The sequence below is a fragment of the Cervus elaphus genome, chromosome 13 (genome assembly GCF_910594005.1).
Source record: "Cervus elaphus chromosome 13, mCerEla1.1, whole genome shotgun sequence".
Taxonomy (NCBI): domain Eukaryota; kingdom Metazoa; phylum Chordata; class Mammalia; order Artiodactyla; family Cervidae; genus Cervus; species Cervus elaphus.
In genome coordinates, this window is record NC_057827.1 from 71,527,587 (window position 1) to 71,549,042 (window position 21,456).

A 21,456-nucleotide genomic window follows, 5' to 3' on the forward strand; every position below is an offset into this window, starting at 1 on the left:
CACAGAGACCAGCGCTGGCTCTGAGGTCTGGCGCGTGGCCCGCACCCAGGAAAGGAGCACGGTGAGTGCCGCCTTGAACCTCTGCCCCGAGCGGGGTCCAGACCCTCTTGCAGACAGGCTCAGGGTGATGGGCAGGCAAGTGGAGGCTGTGGACACACCTGAACGTAGAGCCCACGGGGGCCTCAGGCTTCTGGGGGTCTGCTGTGGGCCGGGCCACCACGGCTGCCTGGGGTGGCCGAGACATCAGAGCTGGGGCCGAGGCGTGAGCACCCGGAGGGGCCATGCTGTGGGGCTCCCGAGGAAGACCTGTGTGAATGACTCTCCTCCAGGAGGAGACGGCCCTGGGGTTCCCGCATGGCTGGGAGGAGGGCCCAGGGGCCTCTTTTGGGGTGGTCTTCCCGGGGCCACCTCCTAAAAAGGGGCCTGAGTGCTGCCTCGATCCTGCCTCCCGTGGAGTCCTCCAGATCTGCTCCCTATGAGCCAGCACTGTGGCCAGCCCCAGGCAGCAGGCAGGGCGTGGGGTCTGTGGTCCTGGTGGATACATGCGGACAGTGCGGCTCTGAGCCTCCTGTCTATGCGTGGCCCACAGGGTCTGGACACGTCCCTGGGCAGCTTGGGCCACTGGGGTCAGCTCTGGCTGGTGGTGACTCCGGAGACACAGAGGAGGATGGGGACACAGTCGGGATGCATGACTCTCCCAGCTCCAGGACCTAGAGACGAGGCACCGCTGGGCGCTGCTGGCTCACCCCAGGTCTAGGGCGGTGCGGGTCAGGCTGCACTCTGCTCTCTGACCTCTGGCCTGGGCTCGGGTCCCTAGGGGGCCAGTATGGCTACATCTCCTCTTTCAGTGTCGCTCCCCTCAGCTCCGCAGTGACCCAGGACTGCTCGGAATCCCCGTTGCCCTCCCTGGCCCATGGCTGCTGTGATGAGGTTGGGCTGCCGGTCAGGACAGGACCCGGGAGTGTGGGCCTTTGAGTCTGAGCCTGGCCCACTGCCCGCCCGCGGCCGGTGCTATGAGTGGCTGAGACCATGGGTGTCCCAGCAGAGGCCCAGCCTGCCTCAGGCCTGCACAAGTTCCTCCAGGTCCAGGGGGCGGGAAGCTGCTGGGGGTCTCATTGTCCGGGTTTCAGCAGCCCAGCTAATGGCCCAGGACCCTTCGTCAGGCTGTTGCTGCCCTGAGAAGCAGGCTGAGGGTGTGCAGGGTGCAGTCCGATGTCAGGAGGGCAGGGCTGTACCCAAAACACAGCTTACAGCATCTCTGGTAGTGGGCCCTCGCATTCAGAGGTTTCTGTCCCAGAGAGTGTCACTGTGGGCCAACCGTAACTGTCATAACACCACCATGACACAGCCGGCATCAGAAATCCTGCTGCTGGCCTTCAGCGCCCCCGTGGTCTTGTCTGGTGGGCGTGGAGCCTTCGGGAGCTGTCAGCTGGTCCAGATCTGGACGGGCCCCATGTTGGGGAGGGTATGAGGGCCCATTCCAGAGCGCACGCTGTGGCCATGGAGGGCCCTTGCCCTGTGCAAGGCTGTGGGCATTCCGGACCGAGGGGCTCTCTCAGCCCAGGTCTGATGTCGTTTTGGCTGCACTCCGAGCCCCTCAGGCTCTAGGCCCCCTTGGAGTTGGGCTCCATCCTGGCACAGGGGTCCGCCCCCGGCTAGGGCCACCCTGCCGGCTAAGGGGTCCTGAGGGCAGGGGTGCAGTGGGCTCATGTGGGGCTCTGGCTGTGGCCGGGCCACTGAGTGGTTGTCCCCTCCATGGGAGACCCCAGGCTCTGTCTCCCTCTATCCTGCTCCTCGGGGAGCAGGCGGCGGGTGGGAGGAAGGAATCCACTGCCAAACTCCCCCGTCCAGCCCAGCTGGTGCAGCGTGGGAGCTGGACGGGGCAGGACTGTGCCCTGGAGTTGCGAGGAGGGGCCCGCAGCCATGGAGGTGACCTCCACTGCAGTCTCAGGGTGAGGCCCCCTCTGCCAAATTCTCTGTGACCACCCCTCCCCAAGGGTGCCCTGAGCACAGGCTGAGGATGCGGAGGCAGTGAGGGTGGAGGGGAGGGGGCCAGGGCCCGGCCCTGGAGGGATGCACACAGCGGCCCACCTGCCTGCCTGGTGCCTGGCCTCCTCACTCTCTGGCTGGGCAGGCCCGGCTCGAGCTTCTGGTGCCCACCGTGGATGGTGCCAATGGAGCTCCCCTGGGGAGGGCAGATGCGAGTGTGAGGGGCCTCCATGTGCACGTCCCTGGAGCCCAGCCCAGGGCCCCCCGTCCCCGGGGCCTGGCCCAGGGCCCCGCGTCCCCGGGGCCCGGCCTAGGGCTTCTCGCTCAGGGTCCTGTGGATGGGGCGGCCGCCTGCTGATCAGCACCCTTGGGCGCTGGACCCCGGCTCTGTGTGGGCTCAGGCGCTGACCCCCGACCAGGGCCTGTGGGTGCCAGGCTGACCCTCCTGGTTTCCTCGGGCTGGGCCCCAGCTCTGCCCCTAGGCCACAATGGTCCCTGCAGGTCCGCACAACCTGTGTGACTTCAGTCCTGGGGTTCTCCCAGCTTGCAAGGGCCCGTTTCGTCAGGCCTGAATGCCAGAGGTCAGCAGCCTTGAGGGCTCCAGACTCTAGGAACAAGATGCCAATCCTGGGGTCAGAGTGTGGGGCCCCGAGGGTGTGGGGGTGGCCACCAGTTGGTCCTGTTGCTGTCTGGGCAGTCGCTGTGGTTGCCATCCACGAACACCAGGTCAGAGGGAGGTTCTTCCTCAGGACAAAGAGGGGCCAGGCGTCTGGACACACTAGAGGTCACCAGGGGTTCAGAGGAGGCAGGAGCTGCCCTGAGACCAGGCGTGTGCCCAGTTGCAAACATAGGCATTGGAGGCTGCAGTGAGTAGTCCACGGGAGGGGCTGGGAGGGCAGAAGTATAGCGCAGGATGTCTGGGTAGGCTCCAGATGGACCCCAGGAGGGAGCTGGGCCAACAGACACTTGTCAGGGTGGCCATGAAGGAACAGACTCTGCTGCCCCAGGTCCAGGGGCTGGGTGGAGAGACCCCATGACTTGCCCAGCTCCAGGACCTGGAGACCAGGCACCGCTGGGCGCTGCTGGCCCACCCCAGGTCTAGGGCGGTGCGGGTCAGGCTGCACTCTGCTCTCTGACCTCTGGCCTGGGCTCGGGTCCCTAGGGGGCCAGTATGGCTACATCTCCTCTTTCAGTGTCGCTCCCCTCAGCTCCGCAGTGACCCAGGACTGCTCGGAATCCCCGTTATTCCCCCAGCCCGGAGCTGCTGTGATGAGGTTGGGCTGCCGGTCAGGACAGGACCTGGGAGTGTGGGCCTTTGAGTCTGAGCCTGGCCCACTGCCCGCCCGCGGCCGGTGCTATGAGTGGCTGAGACCATGGGTGTCCCAGTAGAGGCCCAGCCTGCCTCAGGCCTGCACAAGCTCCTCCAGGGTCAGGGGGCGGGAAGCTGCTGGGGGTCTCATTGTCTGGGTCTCAGCAGCCCAGCTCCTGGCCCAGGACCCTTCGTCAGGCTGTTGCTGCCCTGAGAAAGCAGGCTGAGGGCATGCAGGGTGCAGTCCGATGGTCAGGAGGGCAGGGTCAGACCCAGACCTGGAAGACAGGCTCCCTGGTTGTGGGACCTTGGGGCAGGGGTTTTTGTCTTGGAGAGTGTCACTGTGCTGCCATAATAACTACAATAACTACCACCATAATACCACCATGACACAGCCGGCATAAAAAACCCCGCTGCTGACCTTCAGCGCCCCCGTGGTCTTGTCTGGTGGGCATGGAGCACTTGGGAGCTGTCAGCTGGTCCACGTCTGGATGGGCCCCCGTGGCGGGGAGGGTCTGAGAGTCGGTCCCCAGCCTGTCTCAGGCCTGCACAAGCTCCTCCAGGGTCAGGGGGCAGGAAGCTGCTGGGGGTCTCATTGTCTGGGTCTCAGCAGCCCAGCTCCTGGCCCAGGACCCTTCGTCAGGCTGTTGCTGCCCTGAGAAAGCAGGCTGAGGGCGTGCAGGGTGCAGTCTGATGGTCAGGAGGGCAGGGTCAGACCCAGACCTGGAGGACAGGCTCCCTGGTCGTGGGACCTTGGGGCAGGGGTTTTTGTCTTGGAGAGTGCCACTGTGCTACCATAATAACTATAATAACTACTACCACAATAACCATAATAACTACTACTACCACAACAATCGTAATAACCACTACTACAATCGTAATAACCACTACTACTACTATAACAGTACCACCATGACACAGCCGGCATCAGAAACCCTACTGCTGGCCTTCAGCGCCCCCGTGGTCTTGTCTGGTGGGCATGGAGCACTTGGGAGCTGTCAGCTGGTCCAGGTCTGGATGGGCCCCTGTGGCGGGGAGGGTCTGAGAGTCAGTCCCCAGCCTGTCTCAGGCCTGCACAAGCTCCTCCAGGGTCAGGGGGCAGGAAGCTGCTGGGGGTCTCATTGTCTGGGTCTCAGCAGCCCAGCTCCTGGCCCAGGACCCTTCGTCAGGCTGTTGCTGCCCTGAGAAAGCAGGCTGAGGGCGTGCAGGGTGCAGTCCGATGGTCAGGAGGGCAGGGTCAGACCCAGACCTGGAGGACAGGCTCCCTGGTTGTGGGACCTTGGGGCAGGGGTTTTTGTCTTGGAGAGTGTCACTGTGCTACCACAATAGCTATAATAACTACTACTACTACAATAACCATAATAACTACCACCATAATACCACCGTGACACAGCCGGCATCAGAAACCCCGCTGCTGGCCTTCAGCGCCCCCGTGGTCTTGTCTGGTGGGCATGGAGCACTTGGGAGCTGTCAGCTGGTCCACGTCTGGATGGGCCCCCGTGGCGGGGAGGGTCTGAGAGTCGGTCCCCAGCCTGTCTCAGGTCTGCACAAGCTCCTCCAGGGTCAGGGGGCAGGAAGCTGCTGGGGGTCTCATTGTCTGGGTCTCAGCAGCCCAGCTCCTGGCCCAGGACCCTTCGTCAGGCTGTTGCTGCCCTGAGAAAGCAGGCTGAGGGCATGCAGGGTGCAGTCTGATGGTCAGGAGGGCAGGGTCAGACCCAGACCTGGAGGACAGGCTCCCTGGTCGTGGGACCTTGGGGCAGGGGTTTTTGTCTTGGAGAGTGCCACTGTGCTACCATAATAACTATAATAACTACTACCACAATAACCATAATAACTACTACTACCACAACAATCGTAATAACCACTACAACAATCGTAATAACCACTACTACTATAACAGTACCACCGTGACACAGCCGGCATCAGAAACCCCGCTGCTGGCCTTCAGCGCCCCCGTGGTCTTGTCTGGTGGGCATGGAGCACTTGGGAGCTGTCAGCTGGTCCAGGTCTGGATGGGCCCCTGTGGCGGGGAGGGTCTGAGAGTTGGTCCCCAGCCTGTCTCAGGCCTGCACAAGCTCCTCCAGGGTCAGGGGGCAGGAAGCTGCTGGGGGTCTCATTGTCTGGGTCTCAGCAGCCCAGCTCCTGGCCCAGGACCCTTCGTCAGGCTGTTGCTGCCCTGAGAAAGCAGGCTGAGGGCGTGCAGGGTGCAGTCCGATGGTCAGGAGGGCAGGGTCAGACCCAGACCTGGAGGACAGGCTCCCTGGTTGTGGGACCTTGGGGCCGAGGTTTTTGTCTTGAAGAGTGTCACTGTGCTACCATAACCATAATAACTACTACCACAGTAACCGTAATAACTACTACTACTATAATAGTACCACTGTGACACAGCCGGCATCAGAAACCCCGCTGCTGGCCTTCAGCGCCCCTGTGGTCTTGTCTGGTGGGCGTGGAGCCCTCGGGAGCTGTCAGCTGGTCCAGGTCTGGACGGGCCCAACGGCAGGGTGGCCTGTGATGCCTCCTTGCCCAGCCCACCATGCAGCCATGGAGGACCCTCGTCCAGGTGCAAGGCTGTGTTCATCCTGGACTGAGTGGCTCTCTGAGCCCAGGTTTGATGTCCTGCTGGGCCACACTCCAAGCCCCTTCAGGTCGGTGGTGGCGGGACAGAAAACCTCAGAAGCTGAGCAGAGGCCAGAGCAGGGCGGCCTTGGGCAGCATCCTCACAGGAACCTGGCAGGTAGGGATGACAGTCCATCTTGAGCTCCCCAGGCTGACCTATGGGGTGGCAGGGGGCTAAGCTGCAGGGCTGGGAGGGAGACTTAGGCGTAATGGCTCCCACGGGCACTTTCCGCAGAGGCTGTCCTGCCTTAAATGTAAAAGCCATCTCATCAACGTTTAGGGTCACTTCAGGTGTGGACAGGAGAGGGTGCCCCCTTGGCATCCACATGGGCTTGCAGTAGCTTAATAGAGCAAGTCTTTGCTTCCCGTGGGCAAGATCACTGGGTGAGCTGTACAGAGTTCTGAGTGTCTGGTTTGAGTCTGTGCAGTGAACTGGACAGAATTTCGCTTTCTAGAATTTCATCTGGAAATGAAAGCTAAGCTGCAGGGCTGGGAGGGAGACTTAGGTGTAACGGCTCCCACGGGCACTTTCCGCAGAGGCTGGTCACTGGCTTGGCTTCTGGCGCAGTGCCCGCCCCTGCCATGATCTCTGGACGCTACACAAGGAACCTGCACACCCCTGCTACATGTGAGAGGCCACTCGAGCCTCTTCAGGCCAGGCCCGGATCCAGACTCCCCTACCTCGGGTCTGGCAGCAGGCTGGGAGCTGCTCCCTCTGCATGAGCCCCTCCCAGCCTGCTCCCTGGCGAGACCCTACGCAGTTGAGTACAGGCCCAGCTCCGGCACCCACTGCTGTCAGCTTCCCTGAGCTCCCAGCAGGGTTGGAGGTATCTCGGGTCCTGCCCCTGGGCAACTTGACCTGACAGCTTCCCAGTGTGGGCTCTGTCCTTCCTGGCCCCGTTTGGTGGCGCGCTGAGGGCCAGGTGGTCAGGGCCAGCTTGCTGGGCGCTGGATGTGTGGCTGCGGGGTCCATGCAGTTGTTTCAGAGTCTGGACACAGGCCCGCGGGCTGTGTCTGCCCAGAGCGGCCCAGGAGGCCGAAGGTCTGGTCTCTGAAGCTCAGGCTGAGAAGCCTGGCCGTGTGGGGCTGAGTGGCCGTATGGTTGGCAGGTTTTTGCTGCCCCATGTCTCACTGTGGTAGTCGCTAGAGTAACACCACAGTAGAGCCCTTGGCAAAAAGCCCTGTTTGCACTGTAGGCCGTCCGTGTGAGGACCCTGGATGTGGGGCGTTCAGAGGGCTGAACAGTCGGGGTGGCCGGGCGGCCTGGGCTGGCTGTGGATGCTGCGGTGCTGGGCTCGTGGCTTGTAGGGGGGCATGGCTCCAGAGGCGTCCTGCAGGAACATGTGGGAGGCCTCTCCCGCCAGGTGGACGATGACCACACCAGCTCTGCCCTGAGGCTCCGAGCAGGGCACAGCCAAGTGACAGCCTCCTGGGTTGACAGATTGTACCCAAATTGCCTGCAAACTGTGTCTCGGTCACCTTGAGGCTGGTTGTGCTCTGGGGCCAGCAGGCGCCTCCCACCAGGAAACCCAGGAGCAGAGCATGGTCATTCCTGCTGCTGCCCGTCCTGGGAGTCGGGGCCCAGTTGTGCTGGCCCAGTTCCAAGGGCAGCGCTGAGCTTCTCCATCCTCGTGGCTCCACTGGGACTGGGAGCAGGTGCAGGGAGCTGCGTCCCCCCACCCTGCACCCGCCCCCACCCCGACCTTGGGGGCCCAGAGTCCCAGGACGTGGTGTTTGCTGTGGGGCGGGGCTCTCCTCCCCAGGCGGATCATGACATCTGAGCCCTCACGGCTCCAGGCCTTGGAGCACGGTTGAGACCCACCCTCTCTGAGGCCCTCTGCGGCCCCTGGGCACCCACTCCCTGCCGATTTTGGGTGAGGGATTGTGATCAGGCCTGGAATCTCTGGCTTGTCCAGCAGAGTCCCTGCTGGAACATGGACAGTGCTCTTGATCTGGTCTCCCCCTAGCACCCTGGGGCATCGAGAGGGGCTTCTCCACCTGCAGGGGTGCGTGCGGCTGGGGCTGGAGGACTGGCCCTTTGCCGGGACCCCTGCCCTGCTGGCAAGTCTTGGTCCTGGGGAGTCGTGGTCCTGGGGAGGGGTCAGGGGCTCCCTGGGACGGCTGCCTCATTGAGACCTCGGCCGCCTTTGCTCAATGCTCTCAGTAGGTGGCCCGGAGCCCCAGGCCCTTCTCTGTCCCCTGGCTGTGGGCCAAGCCCAGGGTCCATGCCCATGCATCCCTTCTGGTTCACTGTCCTCAGTACACGGGGGAGGCACCCTAGTTGGGAGCCCAGTGCCCCTGGGGACGCACCACCCAGCTCCACACCTGCGTATGGGTCGGGCTTTATGTCAGGGCCTGAGTCACTGTGGGTGTAGTCATAACCTTCAACACAGTATTCTCACAGTGACACGCACACCCTCAAAATCCTCTGTCCCCAGTGGCTGTGTGTCTGGGGCCGCGCTCGCGGGCTCCACCTGTATCTGAGTTGGGGACGCTGTGTTTCCAGTGGGTTTTTGCTTTGAACCCCAAAGTGAGCAGGGTGCAGGGTGAGTCTGACTCAAAGTTCCATGGGTGAAGAGGCAGCCCTGCTCTGGGCCTGGGCTTTGCTGACATCTGCCCATGGGTGAAGAGGCACCGCACTCTGGGCCTGGGGTCTGCTGAGATCTGCCAATGGGTGACACGGGCGGTCTGCGTGGCTTGGGGGTTGGCACCCCATCTCTGGGCCTGGGCTCCACTGAGATCTGCCCATAGGTGAGGAGGCAGCCCTCTCAGGGCCTGGGGTCTGCTGAGATCCACCCATGGGTGAAGAGGCAGCCCTCTCTGGGCCTGGGGTCCACTGAGATCCACCCATGGGTGAAGAGGCAGCCCTCTCTGGGCCTGAGGTCCACTGAGATCTGCCCCTGGGTGAAGAGGCAGCCCTCTCTGGGCCTGGGGTCTGCTGAGATCCGCCCATGGGTCCCACGGGCAGTCCGCCCACCTCGGGGGTTCTGGTTGTGTCCTTGCTGCCCTCTGGGCCCCTCTCAGAGTTTCCCTGTTCCGGGCCTGACCAGTGAGGGCTAGCTACCACCCCTGGCCCTCAGCTCACATCTGCTGGAAGTTGCTGATGGTGGCTGGGCTCACCCCTGGCACATGTGTCAGCCACTTGGCACCTGGGGACAGCCGCCTGGATGCGAGAACGTCTCCTGTCTATGGCTGTGGGGAGTGCTCCCCCTTCCCAGCACTGGGTGTGGATGGCCTGCCCCGGGCATGATGCGGGTGTTTCTGTGGTTGTTTGGGAAGTCTCTGGTGATCAACCTTCCCTACCCTGTTCCCTGGCTCCAGTGCACGTCCTTCTAAGGACCTTCATGGAGCCTGCCAGGGGCACCTGCTGGCCAAGGAGACTGGACGTCCAGGTGAGTCAGGGCCTGGCCTGCCGCCTTCCAGCCCTAGCTGGGCTTGACCTGAGGGCCAGCCTGTGAGGGGCTGGTGGCCCTGGGCTCCGTGCTCACTGTCCAGGTTAGCTGTTCACACAGTTGCTGTCCAGGGGCCTTTCCCACGGACGTGGTAGAAACAGCTTTATTCGGGCACTGTAACAGCAGTGGGTGGCTGAGTGCACCCCTGCACAGAAGTGGCAGCCGTGTCACAGGAGAGGCGGGAGCAGGGTGCCCGGGACTCTGGTTTAAGAGGGACCAGGTAGTGTGGCCACGTGTGTGTGACGAGGCCACTGTGTCCACCAGCCACAAGGGAGCAGGGACTGGGTCAGGACTCTGTCCTCACTGGGCTCCGTGTCTCGAGTCAGGCAGCTGAGGGGCTTGGGGGGCTGAGGGCTGCTGAGGCTGACCCTCTAGCACTTCCGGTCAAAATTGTCACTAGCGTTGCAGAAACCAGTACTCAAGAAGTCAAGCACCACACTCGGAGAGTTGGAGAACTCAGGTTTATTATGCCAGCATGTCCAGAAGAGTTAACACTCCAAGCTCTGAGCCCTGAACAAAGGGGTTACAGGGTTTTATAGACAGGCTGTTGTGGGCAACACTAGCTGCTAATACACTGGTTTAAACTAAGGGGTTTTCTGCACATGGGAACAGCAGTCAAGAAGGGGAGAGGGATGCCTGATCTGGACAGACATGAATAAGCAGGGGCTGGGCAGTTGCAAAGAGCAGGACAAGGCTGAGTGAGTTAAGCTCCAGTTCCTAGTATTGCAAGTCCCCACTTTCTGAGACTACATGACTTACGTGATCCAGACTTTGCAAGGAGCAATCTGAGTTACAGAGGCAGAAGGAGCAGGAATTTTTCCTCTTCACCAGGACAGCGACAGCTCCCCTGGGTGTGCAGAGCAATGGAAACATGGTGGAGGCATCTAACACCAGGGTCTCTGGCACTGTTGTGGGGGCCATGCCTACCTACATCCTCGGGGCTGGAGAGGCCCTGTTAGGAGCCAGGCCCTCCCAGCATCTGTGCTTATGGAGCAGCCACCAGGATGGGGAGGAGCAGGGCCTCTGCCTTCCTACGGGGCAGCCTGGGGGCTCTGTGCTGGAAAGCAGCTGGGCATCCGTGGGCAGGGCCATGGTGAGCCAGGGCATCAGTGGACGAGATGCAGCCCTACACACTAAGGCCCCGGGATGGGAAGGAGATGGGCCGGCCTGGGAGGCAGTATGCTGGGGGTGTGTTAGGCATGCTGTGAGACTGCCAGGGAGCCGGGGCCTCATGTCTGTGATGGAGGGCGGTGGGGGACCCAGGCGATATAGAAGTTTTGCAACAAAGGTAAGGTAGTTTGAACGTCAAAAGGGTATTGCTAATTAAAGAAAGCCAGATAACCCAAGTTCAGCAATTTAGTGCTTTTCTGTGTGTGGGAAGATGCAAGAGTCTGGGCTCCCTGAAAGCATTCATTTCATAAGCATTCAGCTGTCTGGGCCGGTGTCCTGCGTTTTCACATCCTGAGTTTCCTCAGGACTCACCTTGGGGAGTAGCTGCAGCCTGAGGGCTGCTGGACAGCAGGTGTTGTTCACCTCCCTGGGCAACTTCAGGGCTCAGAAATCCACCTTTGGAGGGCTGGCATCTCGGATGACTGTGGCATCCTTGTTTACTGATATGGTAGGAAGTACTCCATTTCTCAAAGGTAAGAAGAAAAAGGGAGATTTTATCCAAGCCAAACTGAGGATTCTATTCCCAGAAGGGAAGTGGAGTCTCAGAAGTCACTCGGCCTACCAAGAGTTGAAGGCACAGTCATGCACATTTTTGAGACAAAGGATCGCCCATCGGAAAGACGCGAGGTTATTTTACAGAAAGGTCAACAAGGGTGCCCAGCCAGGTAAGTCGTACAAAGTGGGTAGAGGTTTGCTGAGACCCCTCCAGAGCTGGGAAAGAGTGCTGATCTTTAGGAAGTTACATGGCCGGTGCTGGAAGAGAGGAAAACATGCCCTTTCCCTTGGGGCAGGCCCTCCGACGTCTGAAGAGCACTGGCTGAGCTGACCACAGAACCACAGGTACCAGGAAGGCCCGGCACGGGAAGGGAGCACACTACCCTGAGGGCCTGTCCTGCCTTAAATATAAAAGCCATCTCATCAGTTTTCAGGGTCACTTCAGGTGTGGACAGGAGAGGGTGCCCCTTTGGTGTCCACATGGGCTTGCAGTGGCTTAATAGAGTGAGTCTTTGTTTCCCGTGGGCGAGATCACTGGGTGAGCTGTACAGAGTTCTGAGTGTCTGATCTGAGTCTGTGCAGTGAACTGGACAGAATTTGACTTCCTAGACTTTCATCTGGACTTCCCTGGTGGCTCACTGGTAAAGAAGTCTCCTGCCAATGCAGGAAATGTTGGTTTGTTCTTGGGTCAGGAAGCTCCCCTAGAGAAGGAAATGGCAACAGACTCCATTATTCTTGCCTGGGAAACCCCATGGCCAGAGGAACCTGATGGGCTATACGTTCCATGAGGTTGTGAAAAGTTGGACACAACTTAGCGTCTAAACCACAACAAACAAGAATAAGAGTTTCAGTGATGACGTCTGGCTGTTTGCTGACACGTCATCCAGCCTGAGCTTCTCCTTTTGGGGGCATCAGGGCAGGAAGCCACACACAGCCACGGGGCATCAGGGCAGGATTCCTACACATGGGCATGACCAGTTTTGCAGACACCTGAAAGCTTGTCCCAAATCCACCGGGGCCCATATTCGCCTGTGCAGGTGATTGCAAACTCGGTAACCTCAGCGCTTTCTTGAGGATTAGCCTTCTAATTAGATTCCTACCTCTTCCTCAGTCAGTTTTGTTGCTGGAAAAGCAGCATTCTGGGTGATGGCGCTGACTTTGTCGGCCAACTCTGCGAACCCCTGTGCTCTGACCTGCTCGGGCCTCCCAGCCCGCACTGTGTCCAGGGCAGAGGAGCAGAGCCTGCGGGGGGAGCGGGTGGTGCGGGGCAGGGAGCGCCCCTGGACTGGGGCAGAGACAGGGAGCAATGCTGCAAACACGCTGGATGGCCGGGCTGCCTGCGAGCACAGCGTGCTGGGGAGGCGGCCTCCAGCTGGAGGGTGTGTCGTGCCCTGCCCGAGGGGCAGAGCCGCTGGAGCGCATGCCACGGCTAGGCTTTGGCTCCACAGACACGGCCCCTCTGGGGGTGGGCGCTCGCGATCCGGAGCTGTGGGTGGGGGCAGGTGTGTCAGCTGCCGCAGAGGGAGGGAGGCGGCTCGGGTTGCCGGCACGGAGTGGCAGTAGCTGTTGCAGAGCCTGGCGGACTGAGTGCTTGCTGTGGTCTGGGCACCATGCGCAGCGCCCACGTGCCACTTTCTGGGTCCTCACCATGAATCCCCAGGGGACCCTTGACGACCGTGCCAACTAATTACTCCACAGGCTGGCCACGGGCAGCAAAGGACCCAGCACACCGTTGCCTGCCAGCTGCTGGAGGCGCCAGATCTCCATGCGAGGACGGAGGCTGTGATGAGAAGACAGCACTGGGGTGGGTGGGCAGGGCTGGTTCTGGGCTGGGGGAGGGCTCTGGGTCTGGGGAGGATGGGGCAGAGGCAGGGAGTCCAGGGCAGGTCCGCGGTGAGCTCAGGCAGAGTGGACGACGCACACTCTGCTGGGTCTGGACGGAGGACTCGCCAGCCCTGTGTTCTGAGGCTGATAGTGCGCCTTTGAGGACAAGAGGAGCCTGGCCACTGCCCCGGGGTTCCTCTGGGCACCACACGGGGCCCCAGGCAGAGGGCAGTCTCCCCTCGTCCCCTGCAGGTCACCTCTGGAGCCCCAGGTGGCCAGCAGGGCCCCTGGAGCCAAGCGCCCCCGGCATGTGCCCTCGTGGGGCTGCAGCTGTCTGGGCAGCTGTGGCTGCTTGCTGAGGCCCTCAGCAGTGTCCATGCCTACCCGCTCAGCCTGGGCTGGGTGAGGCGGCCTGTCCTGGGGGCTCCATGCAGGTGGGTTTTCCTTCTGAGGCTGCTAGCAGCCCCCGGGCCACAGGGACTGCAGTGCTGCCCCCTGTAGGGGGGCCAGCTGGCGTCTATGAGCAAGGACAGCTGAGAGCAGGAGGCAGGAAGGCGTGGCTCTGGGGAGTGGTGGGAGGCCCCAGTTCAGTCAGTTCAGTCTCTCAGTCATGTCCCGCTCTGCGACCCCATGGACTGCAGCACACCAGGCCTCCCTGTCCATCACCATCTCTCTGAGCTTGCTCAAACTCATGTCCATCGAGTCGGTGACGCCCTCCAACCATCTCATCCTCTGTCGTCCTTTTCTCCTCCCGCCTTCAGTCTTTCCCAGGATCAGGGTCTTTTCCAAGGAGTCAGTTCTTCACATCAGTTTGTCAGAATATTGGGTCTTCAGCTTCAGCATCAGTCCTCCAATGAATATTCAGGACTGATTTCTTTTAGGATGGACTGGTTGGATCTCCTTGCAGTCCAAGAGACTCTCCAGAGTCTTCTCCAACATGCAGGTACTGAGGTGGGGCCGGTCAGGGAGGCGTGGCTCTTGTGGGTGGTGGGAGGCCTAGGGAGCACCTCCTCCCCGGTGGGGCCCGCCTTCCCCCGACGAGCCCCTCCCAGCCGGTCCAGGGTTCCTGGGGCTCACTCACCAGTCACTGTCATCAGTCCCACTCTTGATACTTGCTGCTTGGTCCAGGTTTCTTTGGTTCTTCCCCAGAGACAGGGGAAGCTATCCTCTATTTTAGACGCTACTTCTGCTTTCAGTTTCAGAATCGACTAATACCAAATAAGTGTTTTCCATTGGGCTGCTTCAGGTCAAGAACCATGACAATACTGCCTCTGCATCCCCTCCCTCCTCCCAAAGCCCTGGATGAACCCGAAGCCTCTGACTTTGCTCAGCGGGACTTTGCAATGGCTAATCCACAGCAGCCCACTTTCTCCAGCTTCTCCTCCCAGTTGGGGGATGAGCCAGCTGGGCAGAGAAGAACCTTGTCTCTCAAGAGCTTTGGTGGGAGGGTGGCCTTTCGCCATGGGGTGCTGTCTCTGGTTCACTTGCTTCCTCAGGTAAGAGAGGGAGCAGGTGGGCCAAAGGAGGCTTTGTCAAGGTTCTGAGGAGGTGCTCCTGTGTTCCAAGCATGTAAACCCAGGCATCTGCCAGACCTGATCAGGAGAGGGAGGGAACAGTCCTGCCCCTGGACAGGGTAGGGCACCTCTTCCGCCTGCACTGGGCTCTGCAGGCAGGGGTCAGTGGGAGGTGGGAGGACCCTGGGGAGGTTAGGAGGGTCTTCACCCATGAATGCTGGCATTGAATCTCCCAAGCAGACCCAGTGGTCCCTGGGCTCCCACTTCCTGGAGCCATTGTGGGGCCAGGAGAGTGTTTCCAGAACCTTCCATCGCTGAGTTTTAGAACCCAGTTTGAGTTTGAGGATTTTAAAGCCTTTACCCCAGAATTGTGGAAAAAGAGGATAGCCAATCTAGATTCTAGTGCTGGGTCTGCAGAGCCTGGAGGCCTTGGGCTCCAGGCTCGCCTCCTGGGGGTGTGTCCTCACGGGGGCCAGACACACCCAGCACTTGAGCACACTCACTCTTGCATACACGTGCATGACGTTCACCTCAGAAACAGCCAGAGGTCACCCAAGGGTGAGAAGTGTCTGTCTGGGTCTCTGCTCTGTCCTGAGGCTGGACGTGGAAGGCACCCACCCTGCCCAGCTGCCAGAGGACAGTGGGTCTGCCATGTGTGGCAGACCACCCCATTCGCCCCCCACCCCACGTGAATAGTCCTCGACTGGGAGTAGTCCTCGACCACCCTCAATCCAGTTTGGGTTTGGCAAAAGAGAAGGTACCTAAGAGATGAGGAAAACCTCAGTGTTCAAGAGCACTGATTTGGAGAAAACCCAAATAAAGTTGCCCCTAAAGGGGTTGTTAACACTGGGACCAGCAACTTTGGGTCAAGACCCAGTTGCTGACTCAGGTCTCTCCTGACCAGTCTCAGGCTCAGTTTGGGCTCTTAGGAATACAAAATATTACAGGACATCTATGTATGGTTTTCAAGATTCATTTCAGAGTGCTGGTCAGTGGCCTATTGAAGAGACCTGGTGTGAGAAGGCTGACCCTCCTGATAACTGCCCCCACCCCTGTCTGCCGCAGACTTCAGCTTTGCTGTCTATCACTGATTCCTTCTCAGAAGTTCCTCCTACCTCCCCTGCAGTTGTGCAGGGGTCAGGAGGCTGGTTTACACAGGTTTTACGGTTTCTTCCTTAATTTTGCTGGTCTGGATAGTTTTTACATTTGTGGCCACACCAAAGAGCAGTGCAGCTGTCAAGGCATACAGGCGAGCGAACACCAGTCTCAGATAGATGAGAATTGTTTCGTCATATGGTACTGACCGAAATAGATTTGGAGGGGGTCCGCTGTCTGCACTCCCTCCCTTACCCATGGTTTTGCAAAGCGGAGGTGCCCAGCCCACGTGGCAATGGCAGTGGTCTTCACTGTTGCAAACTCCTCTGAAGCTGCATTTCTGAGGGAGACACGTATACTCTATTTTACTCACAGGACTGTTGCAGGTCGTGTTTAAACAGTACATTCCGTCACCACAGAGGGTACCCTCTCTCACTCGGCCAACATCAACGGTTCCTGTCCCACGGTGTAGGTCCAGACCAAAACACAAGAACCCTGATAAATGAGTTTGATGAAATGCAACGTGTTCCTGCAGCCGAGGGAGAGAAGTGACGTTGGTGCACTGCAGCCTTCCACAAAGCTGATCCTCAATCCTACAAGGTGTATAGCCGCGATAGGTAGGAATTCTTCTACAGTGTCCAAATCGGTTGGATCTTCTGTTTAGAATATAGCATGAATTCGGAGCATTGAAAGCCCCTCTACCAAAGATTTCTTTGCAATGCACATTGCGGTCAGTGCAACTTCCATTAAAGCAGTAGCCCTCTTCACCGCATGGGGTTCCATCTTGCATAAAAACATCTTTAGGGCAGGTCTTGCTTACCCCACGGCAGTACTCAGGAAGGTCACATATACTCTGGATGGGTCAGCAGAGCATCCCGGGCTTGGAGTATGTGCAGTTTGTGCAGCAGGCTTCTGCATCACAGTTACTTCTAGCAGTCCAGGAACAGAGGCTGTCACAGCATGGGTTGTTATAGCACTCCTTGAAGGAGCCACAGTCGCATTGCTCCCCACTTTCCACTTCTCCATTTCCACAACGTTCATGTGTCATTGATTTATTGTAATATACCAGCCTCGGGTCAAACATACAATCGCTTGTATCACTCGATAATATACGTGTTAAATGCATGTAGGAGCAGTTACTGAAAGCATCTGTCAGTGACTGGTAGACATTCATAATGCAGGTGGTCCTTCTCTGGCAAACACAGTTATCGCCGTCATAATACAGACCAATACTTCTGCCGAGTAGGAAGCACATATAGAGAGCCACACGTAGGATAGATTTCCCTGATGTAGCCATTGCAATCAAATTATTTCCGTGGCAGAAACTATAAATGTTTGGAAGAGTGGCACCATCTGGTGGTTCAACTGTATTAAAGACTATGCCAGTATGTGATCTAAAAAAACGACTTAGGGTTCTTTCATAGAAGTTGAAGTATGGACTGTTTGGTCTGAGAGACTCAGTGTTGACTGGGTCCATAAGGTCAAAAACGTGTAGGATGCTAATATAAAACCTTATCTCAAGACCACGATAAACCGCATCAATGATATTGCCCACCTCTACCATGTACTGAGCAGCTGTTGACACATTGTTTACGGTTTGGTAAAATGCATTAGTAGACTGAACTAGTGCTTTAACATGTGCTACATGGAAGAAAAACAGCTTACTAGACAATCGGGGGCCTGCAGTGATGTTTGCTGGAGAGAGCAGAGGGTCCCTTTCCTCCTCATACCCCGGTCTGTGCATCCGTCCCATTGCATTGGCGTCTGCCACCATCTGAGAAACAGTGTGCTCAAACTTTTGAGAATGCTTGAGGGGGCTGATTTCGTAGGTAAGGTCATCCAGCTTCATATAACCCTGGAGACCCCCGTAGCACGTGTTCATGGTGACCATGGAGAAAGGGGTCTCCTCCAGGTAGCCAAAGTAGTAACAGTCTTCAGGGACGAAGGGGTGGTCCGTCTGCAGGACTCCTTGGTCATCCTGAGTCATCATCAGGTACCCAGGCCAAAAGAACCTCTTGCGCCGCATGCGGATAACGTGCCTCTGTCCCCCAAAACGCAGGCTGTAGGAGAGCCAGCCCAGCACCTGGGCCCCCTTGCCTTGGTGCGGCTCCTTCCTGGGAACTACCACCTCCGTGGAGATGTAGCACCATGAGGGGCGGTCCGGAGAGCACTGGACAGCGGCCAGCACTGCCCAGAGCCCGAGCAGCCAGAGGGCTGCCCTCAGGGTGACCTGGCCCTCGGCCAGCATGGGGGCGCTGCTCAGGGATGTCGGCCAGCGAGGACAGAGAAGGGGAGGCCCCGCAGAGGAGCCAGGCCTGAGCCGCGTGCTGAGGCCACTGCCGCCCGAGGAGACACTGAGGGGGAACAAAGGGTGCCTGGGCTGCCAGCCCCAGCCCTGGCGGGTCATCTGCAGAGACGGCGTCACAGTCACCGGGCGAGGCCCTGGGGGAGCCTGGTCATCAGACCAGCGGGGCTGAGCAGGGGCGGGCGGAGGGCGGGTCCACGAGGGTGACATGGCAGGGGCAGGGCAGGGGAGCGGAGGCCTGTCTCCACCCCACACGTCCAGCCCTTCTTCCAGCGGTCTGCACGCCCGACGTACACCTGCACCGCGGCTCACGACCCCGCTCTGCCCGCGGGGGCTGCCAGGCCCCCTCCTGCGCAGTCCTCTCTTCCTCCCGGTGAGCACCACTTCCTTCTACTTTGGCGATTGGAACCAGACACTGCTCACGTCACGTTCATAGGTGCTGAAAATGTCTTAAAAGTTCATAATTGCATGTGTCTCATTCTGGTTAGCAGGTAGGTCACTTGCAAACCGTGTGTTCCTCGTGGTTTTTGCTTGGAAGCTTCTTTTAGGCCCCCTGAGGAGCAGGCTCCCCACTCTCCTCTGGGACGCTCTCTGTGATTCTTGCTGACCCCGGCTGGTGAGACCAGAAGCCAGGCCTGACTGTGAGACCCGGGTTCCCTTCTTGTCCTTCTGTAAGGCTCTTTCCTGGCAGGGGATGGTTTTCGCCTGTGCCTCTGTGGACCCAGGGGGCCTGCTGGTACCCAAGGGGAGCGAGGAAATATTTCAGGCATTTTTACACAACTTTGTAGCCATCCACAGAGGACAGAAACTCACTCACAGGGCAGAATCAAAAGCAAGATTTCCCTTTTGCCCGTGATATGAGAACTCTGTATCAACAGAGGGTGCCCCCTGCTGCATTTTGCTCTTGGGGCCATGTCACTTTTTGCCTTCTTGTCTTGGGAGAGAAGAAGTCTGATTCAGGTCGGATCTGGTTCCTTCCCTTTCACGTCTGTGTTCTGTTGCCTTGACTGCAAGCTGCTCGCTACAGGGAGGTGGCCCATGGTGTACGGAGTGGCTGTCCCCTGAACCCTGCCCCCTTGCCCCAGTATCAGCTCACAGGAAACCCTTGGCCAAGCCCCGCTGGGCATGGCTGCAGGGGATGAGAACCGGAGCCCTCCATGCAGAATCCAGCGGGAAGCAGGGAGTGTCTGCAGCAGCCTGTGGCCTGTAGCACTCTACCTCCTCACCTCCCGGTCCCTGCACCATACGAGGAACTAGAGTGAAACCCCAGGCGAGACGACTCAGGAGGACCCTCGCTGGCCCTCTGCTCTGTCCGCTGGCTCTGCCAGTGAGGCTGCGACTCGTGACCCGACTCCTGGCCCTGGGCGGATCGGCCTGCCGTGAGGCCAGCCGAGCGGAAGGAGCTTGGGCTCCGGGATGTCTCTGGGCCCTGCTGCTCCGCAGCCCTGCCCCTTTCCTCTTGGCTCTGAATTCTGTGTCCGTGCCTGCTGTCATCCTGGGGGAGTTACAGACGCCTTCACGTCCTCCTCACCGTTTGCAGAAACGGTCAAAGGGAGTACTTCCTGCAGGCGGGAAAGGTGTTTGCTTTCACCTGCTGGATCCTGTAGAGGACGGCGCGCTGCGTCTGCCTTCAGGCCTGTGCAGCAGCGGCTGTTGCGGCGGAGGCGCGTGCCAGGGAGGCTGTCAGCTCTCCCTGCCCACGGGAAGGTCCGTCTCTGATTTCCGGGCCTGGTGTTTTTGGTTGCAGGAACACCGGATGTGGGTTGTGTGAGGGCTGGCAGCCTGTGTGCTCCTGGGAAGTTCTGTGATGATAACTGGGCAGGTGCTTTGGCAGCCCTGTGGTATCCGAGTCCCTGAGACGTGCAATTGGAGACAAATTGGCGACGGGCAGGAGGCTGCCGATGCCGTGGAGCCTGGCTCCTGCTGTCCACAGTTTTTCCATCTTCCCAAATCTGGATGGTCCGCCACATTCAGGATAAGACCCAGATCCTACTGTCCAGTTTCTTAATCTTGCCCATCTGGAGGATCCTCTGTGCTGAGGATCAGCCCCAGAGACAACATCAGAAGACAGGAGTCTCAGAACCTTCACTCAGCTTAGATGTGATGTACCCGGTCACTGTTTCCACCCTTCTGTACCTACACGCTGTCTTTTTCAGAGCATGAGAGGACACCTGCTGACCAATACCCTCCACCAGGCATACAGGCAGCTTTCACATTGGGTGTGAAAAGGATCGGTATCCATTCTGGCTATATTTAGCAGCCCAATTGGCTCCATGGGTCTCCAGAGGTCGTGTCAGCCTCCTGAGTGTGGGCTGCGGATGAGACAGGCATAACCTTAGAAGGAGGCAAACATCACACACCCACAGGTGGCAGGAGAGCCAGCAGAGGCCAGGGACCCCTGGGATTTCTGAAGGGGCCCACAGCATGGCAGCTCCTAGGCTAGACATGCAGTTACCATACACAGGGTCCCCTTCCCGCTGCCAGTGTGGGCCCCACAGTAAGGGTGGGGACCTCAGGGCTTGGTGTGGAGAGCATGTGGAGCACATGCATGTGGCTACCTGGGGCATAACCAGCTACTGTGTTCCCTGCACGTGTGGTTACAGAAGCTGTCATTATGCAGAATTTGGGGTTGCTGGGGTGAGGTTGGGTTGGGGGGACTAGTCCTGTAGAAACTTTCTTTGGCTGCAGGGATCCTGTAAAAGGCAGCTGGTCCCCCTCCCCAGAGGGGGTGATCGAGAGGGTGCTCGTGACCTCCAAGGATCAAAGTGCTGGCCCAGAGGGCTTGCCCCCGGTTGGCTGACCCCTGAGCAGAGACGCTGTGAGTGAGGCATCGTCAGGAGCAGATGCAGTGTGGGCAGTGCACGGGTGCCAGGGTGGCCTCGTGGGGGTTCTGGCCTGGCCCATCGAGGCAGGGCCGTGGGGTGCCGGCAAAGCAGCCTGCCTGCTGCCTGATGGACTAGGGGAGTGTGTAATGTGACTTTTCCAAGAGGCGGACATTGTTCCAGGACTGCTGTGGCCACCGCTTCTACCGGCCAGGGTTGGCCATGGGGTTCCACCACCCACTGACCTTTCTGCCACCCCCCTTTCCCTGGACTTGGCCAGAGCCGGAGCGGAGGAGGATGGGGGTCCATCGGGGCGTGTCTCACACACCCACCGGGAGCTGGCCCCTCCGGCTCCCACAGGACAGCACGCATGGGAACAGAGACACTTGCATGTTGCCCCAGACTGCATTTCAGGAGGCAGGGTGGGCTTCGTCATCCCTCCATCGTCCCACCACCCAGGCTGCTATTGAGGAGACAGAATGACCTGGGAGCAGTGTGATGGGGCACTTGGGGTGGGGAGGGCCTCTCGGCCCACTCTGGTGTGCGTCAGACAGAGCTTCTGGGGTGGGGTGGGGGTCTGGAACCCCGTGCTTGTAGCAAGACCTGTGCTGTCTGTGGGACCACTCCCCTTCTGTGAAGGTCACAGTGCAGTGGACTTTCAGGAGACTGAGGGTCCGTCTCCACAGGTATGGAGGGGACATGTCTGAGAGCTGCAGGACCGGAGAAAATCCAGACCCTCCCTAAGAGCTGTCCTCACCCCTAGGGCCACTGTTTGGCCATACGGTTAGAATGGCTAAAACTCACCAGTCTTGCGATGCCCACTGCTGACCAGTGAGGAAGACAATGGAAAAGCTTGTCATTGTTG

The 21,456-nt window shown here is 59.3% G+C and overlaps 1 long non-coding RNA gene and 3 gene segments (V, D, J or C); 1 reads left to right on the forward strand and 3 right to left on the reverse strand.

The window, feature by feature from the left end:
* On the forward strand, positions 1-14,269 carry LOC122706367. The gene is made up of 5 exons (XR_006344386.1): positions 1-61; positions 11,064-11,201; positions 12,730-12,835; positions 13,737-13,798; positions 14,052-14,269. It is a non-coding gene; the product is annotated as an uncharacterized LOC122706367 (long non-coding RNA).
* Positions 1-21,456, reverse strand: part of LOC122706350 — a 191,963-nt gene that overhangs the window by 110,959 nt on the left and 59,548 nt on the right.
* LOC122706348 overlaps positions 1-21,456 on the reverse strand; it is a 78,093-nt gene that overhangs the window by 30,020 nt on the left and 26,617 nt on the right.
* The window catches only part of LOC122706357, a 27,901-nt gene continuing 12,063 nt past the window's right edge, over positions 5,619-21,456 (reverse strand). The window contains 1 exon segment of the V gene segment in view: positions 5,619-5,658. Within this exon segment, the coding sequence occupies positions 5,656-5,658 (3 nt within the window).